This window comes from Priapulus caudatus, unplaced genomic scaffold, assembly GCF_000485595.1.
Source record: "Priapulus caudatus unplaced genomic scaffold, Priapulus_caudatus-5.0.1 Scaffold1547, whole genome shotgun sequence".
NCBI classification, from domain to species: Eukaryota; Metazoa; Priapulida; class Priapulimorpha; order Priapulimorphida; family Priapulidae; genus Priapulus; species Priapulus caudatus.
The window spans coordinates 59,531-66,969 of record NW_014578608.1 but is presented as its reverse complement, the minus strand read 5'-3'; the positions used below and the strand labels follow the sequence as shown (position 1 = coordinate 66,969).

At 43.8% G+C, this 7,439-nt stretch overlaps 1 protein-coding gene across 1 annotated transcript in view; it reads right to left on the bottom strand.

Annotated features, from left to right (window-relative positions):
- Positions 1-1,683: 1,683 nt before the first annotated feature.
- LOC106816963 (nucleosome-remodeling factor subunit NURF301-like) overlaps positions 1,684-7,439 on the bottom strand; it is a gene marked incomplete at its 3' end in the record, with an annotated part of 12,843 nt that continues 7,087 nt past the window's right edge. The window contains exons 5-8 of the mRNA XM_014821610.1: positions 5,326-6,071; positions 3,549-4,215; positions 2,610-2,858; positions 1,684-1,792 (exon numbers count right to left, since the gene is read on the bottom strand). Of these exons, the coding sequence (XP_014677096.1) occupies positions 1,684-1,792; positions 2,610-2,858; positions 3,549-4,215; positions 5,326-6,071 (1,771 nt within the window). The remainder of the gene's footprint in view (positions 1,793-2,609; positions 2,859-3,548; positions 4,216-5,325; positions 6,072-7,439) is intronic.

Below are 7,439 nucleotides of genomic sequence, written 5' to 3'. Positions count from 1 at the left end.
TTGCTGTGGAGGAGGGAAACATAGGAGATATTTCATCAGACGTTGCTGTGGAGAGGGAAACATAGGAGATATTTCATCAGACGTTGCTGTGGAGAGGGAAACATAGGAGATATTTCATCAGACGTTGCTGTGGCGAGGGAAACATGGGAGATATTTCATCAGACGTTACTGTGGAGGAGGAAACATCGGAGATATTTCATCAGACGTCGCTGTGGCGGGGGAAACATAGGAGATATTTCATCAGATGCTGCTGTGGCGGGGGAAACATAGGAGATATTTCATCAGACGTTGCTGTGGAGAGGGAAACATAGGAGATATTTCATCAGACGTTACTGTGGAGAAGGAAACATAGGAGATATTTCATCAGACGTTGCTGTGGAGAGAAAACATAGGAGATATTTCATCAGACGTTGTTGTGGCGAGGGAAACATAGGATATATTTCATCAGATGCTGCTGTGGAGGGGGAAACATAGGAGATATTTCATCAGATGTTGCTGTGGAGGGGAAACATAGGAGATATTTCATCAGACGTTGCTGTGGAGGGGAAACATAGGAGATATTTCATCAGATGTTGCTGTGGCGAGGGAAACATAGGAGATATTTCATCAGACGTTGCTGTGGCGAGGGAAACATAGGAGATATTTCATCAGACGTTGCTGTGGAGGGGAAACATAGGAGATATTTCATCAGATGTTGCTGTGGAGAGGGAAACTGCTCTGTGAGGGGAAACATAGGAGTATTCATTCAGACGTTCGCTGTGGAGGGGGAAACATTAGGAGATATTCATCAGCATGCTGCTGTGGAGGGGGAAGCATAGGAGGATATTTCATCAGACGTGCGGTGGAGGGGAAAAACATAGGAGATATTTCATTCAGATGCTGTGGGAGGGGAGAAATGGAGATAATCTTCAGCAAACGTTGCTGTGAGGAGGGCACAAACATAGGAGATATTTCATCAGATGTTGCTGTGGAGAAGGGAAAACATAGGAGATATTTCATCAGATGTTGCTGTGGAGAAGGAAACATAGGAGATATTTCATCAGATGTTGCTGTGGAGGGGAAACATAGGAGATATTTCATCAGATGCTGCTGTGGAGGGGGAAACTGTGGGGGGCAATTCCAGGAAAAACAAAACAGTGAATCGCGTGACATCCGGTGAGTAGATTTATGTTAATGACTGCTACTGCGTAGGGCCATAATAAAAATATTGTTTGTTCGCCCTCACTCGACCGACCTGCCAAAAAGGGGCCAACTCAAAAAAAATTATTTATATTTTTTTAAACAAATTGTATCACTGTACGTTATATAAATCTGTAGGCAATACATTACATGTACCAAGCAAAACAAACATTCAACATAACAGGTACTTCCACACAAGCACACCCGAGCATGTAGACACCATGCTGAATTTGTAAAAAAAAAATTCCCCCCACCCTCAGAAAAAATGCCGACCTACCTATCCAAACTTTTCAGGGTCGAGTGAGGGCAAACAAATATTTTTTTAATTGTGGCCTAAGCACTACCAGCCAAGGCGTCTGCTAGAATCAAACTTTTTCGAGTCAATATTTTACTGCCATGTTTACGCTACAAGGCACAATCTTTCATACAGTATTTTAAGCTCATTAAAATGCTAATTAGTACAGCACTCCTAGTGAGCGTATTTAGTAATTGATGTAAGTGCACCTTTTCTTGTCACGCTCTTCGTTATGCTGCGGTTTGTTAAGCGCCAGCTGGTTGACGCTGTACTGATTCACATAGTTCTTGAAAGTTGTTCCTGTCGTCGTTTCCTGACCTATACATAACCAACAACAGGGCAAATAAAATATGAAGATATATGTTTACAAACGAGCAGAGAGCATGCGTCTTCTGTATCTTATCATACATCTTACCATGATCTTATCATATCACTTACTTTAAAACAACGACTTTTTTATGAATGATTTATAATTTCTGTTTAAAGTGAACAATATTACGTCACCGTTAATAGTAAAAAATTAAAATATAAAAAATATAAGTAATTCTGTTCACTTTTTATGGTTAAATTGCTGCATTAATACTTCTTATTTTAGTATATTGTTCGATGTGAACATACACTCGTGACGCATACGTAGCCCATAGCAAGCAATTAATGTCAGGAACACTAATATCAAATCGTCCAGGTTTTTTTGATTTTTAACTAGTTGAGAAACAATCTTATCAGGTAAGAATTTGACGATACGTTTAGTCCCGTTAGTTCTTACTTTTAATATTAAAATAATGGCAACAAAAATTTGACAAATTTTACCATAGAAAATTCGTGACGTAGTCAATTTAATCTCTTCTCCACCTCCATTTCACTCTTTACTATTCCAACCTCTATTTCCTTTATCAGTCTCTACACCAGTTTTTTTATACACCAACACAAATCCCTCATCCCTCCCCACTACTCACCTACGCCCCACAAACTCTATCCATCTCTATTCCATCACCTCCCACTCACCTCTACCTCACTCATCCAACCCATCCTGCTCACCCTTGCCCACCTGCTCCCCTTCCCTCTCACCCTTCCCCTCCACCTCCTCCAACCTCCCTCCCCTCCCGACCTTCTCCTTCCTCTCCCCAGCACTCACCGAGGCAGTAGTAGACGTTTGTCGTCGTCGTCGTCGACGTCGTCGCGGCAACGGTGGCGACGGCACGCGTGCGCGTCATGCGCGTCGCCTCGCCGTTCTTGTTCACCACGACGACCGTCTCCCTCGCATGGCTGCTGCTCGTCGTCACGGCGATGCTCCCTGTCGTCGCCACGGCAACGCCACGCTCCGCGTCCGGCGGGCGTGTCTTGGAGCGCAGCGAGATCGGAGTCTGCTGCGCACGCAGCATCGCTGCAACGCGGAAGACAAGAGTTAGACGTGCCAGTAGGGGGCGCTGCACAGAGTAGCGTCGACGTGACAAACATAAGTAAACATTTGAGCGTAAAATTTAACGTTGAACTCTTGTTAGCGTCGCTGTTTATTTCTTATGATAACTGTTATGTTTGATGCTCACGCATATGCAAAACCAACGCAGATATCTTTTTAGAATAATTCGTTTTAATTGATTCTACACCATGCTTGCATACCACGCGACACTTTATTAAAGAGAGTTATTCTAAAAAGATATCTGCGTTGGTTTTGCATATGCGTGAGCATCAAACATAACATGGTGTCAGAAGTGGGATTCGAACCCACGCCCTCATACGAGGACCAGATTTAACGGTTAATATTTATCCGTAAAACTCGTGTAAAATATATGTATCCGTTTACTTTTCGTGATAATAATACCGTACGATTTGCTTCGAGAAAATTTGTCCTGAATCACTTCGACAAAATGTGAGAAACGGTTCAAGCTTCACCTTGCTTTTAAGGTTTAATTGTTCCGGTTTTAAATATTTTTTAAATCTCTCACGTGCCACGAAAATCGTTCGCAGCTACAATTTTTAGACGCCACGCGAGAGTGGTGTTTCTGCGAAAATTTCATCGGATGCAAATCGCGTCGTTGCGTTTCCACGACGACGCCAGCGCCGCATTCCTCACCTCTCGACGCCGCTCCCACTTTGCACTTGCTGTCGTCCTCGCTTCCCTCGTCGCCTTCGTCCGCAGCGGTGGCGCCCTCCTCGGTCTTCGCCGGCGCCACCTGGGCCTTCTGCTGCAGCGTCTGCTGAAGCTGTTCGGCCTTGGCGACCGTGAAGGTCATCCGGGATCCATCCTTGCTGATGAGGATGACCTTCTTCCCGGCAAGCGACCCGTCCGTCCCGACCTTCGCCTGGACAACTCCCGGCAGCGCGCCACCGCCGCCGCCGGGATCAGCGCCCCCTATCGAGTCCGCGCTCTCCTCAGCCGACCGGTGGTTCGATAGGGGGCGCTGTTCGGGATCGGCGTTCCGGGGCGAGGCGGGTCGATTCAACTCCTGCGTGATGTTGAGGAAGAGATTTCGCCGCTTCTCCTCATCCTCCGCGCGGATGCTCTGCTGTTTGTCGCCACCGGGTGGCGTCGCGTCGCCAGGCGGCGTCGCATCGCCGTTGACCGTCACGACGGAGGTGTCGGTGACGACGACAGTCGACGTCGTCATCACCGTGGTGACGGTCGTCGCGGCGACGGTCGTCGTGGCGACGGTCGCCGAGTCGCCAGCCTCCGTCGCCACGACGACGGAGCTTGTGCTCGTGTGCATCGTCGTCTCGCGAGTCGTCTCGGTGCTGTTCCGCTGAAAGTGGAAAAAACATATGGCAGCTGTTACGGCAGTCCCTGATTTTATCGGTAAAGGTAGGAAACGATTAAAATGTCCCGATTAAATTGACTACGTCACGAATTTTCTATGGTGTATATTTTTTTATTTTTTGTTGCCATTTTTTTACATTAAAAGTAAGTACTAACGGGAGTAAATGTATCGTCAAATTCTTACCTGATCAGTTGTTTCTCAACTGGTTAAAAATCCAGAAAACCTGGACAATTTGATATTATGATCCTGACATTAATTGCTTGCTATGGGCTATGTATGAGTCACGAGTGTATGTTTACATCGAACAATATAGTAAAATAGGAAGTATAATACAGCAATTTAACCATAAAAAGTGAACAAAATTACTTACATTTTGTAAAAAAGTTTTTTTTGTACTTTTACTATTTACGGTGACGTAATCACTTTAAGCGGTGAACACGTTTATACAACGTGAAACATGACGGTTGACGGTGTCCAGGCACGATAAAATTTCAGTGTGTTACGATGTGTTCACATCTAATTTTCTATGCTATAACTGCGTAAAATCTTAGTGTTTTTTTAAGTTAGTGTAATCGGTGATATATCCGCTGTGAGGTGAGACTATATTTCGCGATATATTTTTTTCGGATTGAGCGTTTCTGAGCAAGAATCTCGCGAACATAGCTTTAAGATCAGACGGGATGAATTAAGCCCTGTCTACACTAGCAAACTTTAGTTTGCAAACTCGAGCAAACTCCGAGTTTGGCAAGAAAAGTTTTCCAAAGTTTGCCAGTGTAGACCAGTTGACAAACTTCTGCAAACTAGTTTGCAGAAGTTTGCAGAAGTTAGGCCGTGCACCTTCTTGACAAACTAGTTTGCTCGAGTTTGCTGAGGTTTGGAATAACTCAGCCATTCAAATGACAGTTTGTAGTCATGTGATTCTGCAGATGAACAAACATTGGACATTGAACATTGGAATTCACAGTCAGTACCAGTAGTGTAGTGTAGTCAGTACCATAGTGTAGACAGGCACAAACTTCTCCAAACTTTGGCAAACTCGGAGTTTGCTCGAGTTTGCAAACTAAAGTTTGCTAGTGTAGACAGGGCTTTACTCACCACCTCGATGGCAGCAGCATCAAGCTTCATCTCTGACACCTCGCTGACATTATTCGTCTCGTTCTCCTCCTGCGTGGCGTCGACCGGGCTTTCTTCTTCCTTTGATTCGAATTCCGGCGTCATTCGCACCTCCTCCTCCATGACTACTTCCTCCATCTCGTGGTCCTCCACTACATGCTCCTCCTCTACGTCATTATCGATGTCCATTTCCACCACCTCCTCCTCGCACACCTCCTCCAATGGCTCGGCATCCTCCTCCGCGATTTCTGTGGCTGGCTCTGTGTGTTCTGTCGCTTGCACCTCCTCTTCACTTCCTTCCTCCACTGTTGCGTCTTCCTCTTCTACGTGCGCAGTTGCCTCCTCCATCTGTTCCTCGCACACCTCAGTTAATGTCTCTGTTGCTTCCACCACCTCCTCCTCGCAGACAACCTCCTCCTCGCAGACAACCTCCTCCTCGCAGACCACCTCCAGTGTCTCCACCGCTTCCACCTCCTCCACCGGCTCTGTTTCTTCCTCCTCCGCTTCCCCGTCCTCCTTCAACCGCTGAGCCACCTCCTCCATGTCCTTCCCCCAGCTCTCCTCCTCCTGGACCGTCCTCATCGCCTCCAGCTCCTTCTCCTTCTTCCGCGCCTCCTCCTCTTCTTCTTTCCGTCGCTTGGCTTCATCTTCAAGACGCTGCTTCTCCAGTTCTTCTCTCTCTTTCGCTCGCTTCAGCTCTCTCTCTGTCTGAACCTTCTCCAGACGTGCTAACAAATAAAAGTAAACAAGAATAAATTAGGCCAAAACAAAATATAGTTGTGGTTACGGTTTCCCGACCGACCCTATTTATTCCCAGCGACCCTAAACATTTTATTGTCAATTTTCTTTAAAGTCAAAAAAAAAATATTTAAAAAAAAATTTCAAATTAACAAAAATATGAATTGGACAGTTCCTGATTCAAAAGGCACAACGCACATCCTTCGGACATGGTTCGTAAATAAAATATTTTAAGAAAATAAAATGTTTTCCCTACCTACCCTATTTTTTTTCGGCATGTAACGGTAACTACACATATATTTTGTTTTGGCCCTATCACTTGAATGACTGACGTGTGTTTTCTCTATCATCTGGCCGTTATGCGACTAAAATGAACGTGGCCCTCAAAACTGCAATCCCCACTACCCTTATTATTACACTAACCCACTTCAACAATGTTAATTTAATAGTGACCCAACCCTTAGGCGTAGACATGGTAGGTTAGCTCTCGATTTTTCATTGTATAAACACAAGTACACTATGTGAGAAAAAAGTCTACGCGAAAAGAATCAACACTCGACATTTATCGGCAACCGATCAATCAGGATATGTACAACGATAAAATAAAATGAACAAGATACCCTTCTCACGCAAACAACAATACCTAACCGTACCCGTATCTAACTATAATAATAAACATAAAAGTTCTCATCATATCAGCACGAGTATATCAACTTGTAAATAAGTATAATATAATAACTAACTATAATAGAGTAATAAACTCCAACACTAACCTAATAACGTAAACAAACTGCACACTACACGACAGACAACCGCGCGTTTCGACTATAATATAATAAGTTTAATAACTAACTATAATAACGTAATAAACTCCAACACTAACCTAATAACATAAACAAACTGCACACTACACGACAGACAACCGCGCGTTTCGACTATAATATAATAAGTTTAATAACTAACTATAATAACGTAATAAACTCCAACACTAACCTAATAACATAAACAAACTGCACACTACACGACAGACAACCGCGCGTTTCGACTATAATATAATAAGTTTAATAACTAACTATAATAACGTAATAAACTCCAACACTAACCTAATAACATAAACAAACTGCACACTACACGACAGACAACCGCGCGTTTCGACTATAATATAATAAGTTTAATAACTAACTATAATAACGTAATAAACTCCAACACTAACCTAATAACATAAACAAACTGCACACTACACGACAGACAACCGCGCGTTTCGACTATAATATAATAAGTTTAATAACTAACTATAATAACGTAATAAACTCCAACACTAACCTAATAACATAAACAAACTGCACACTACACGACAG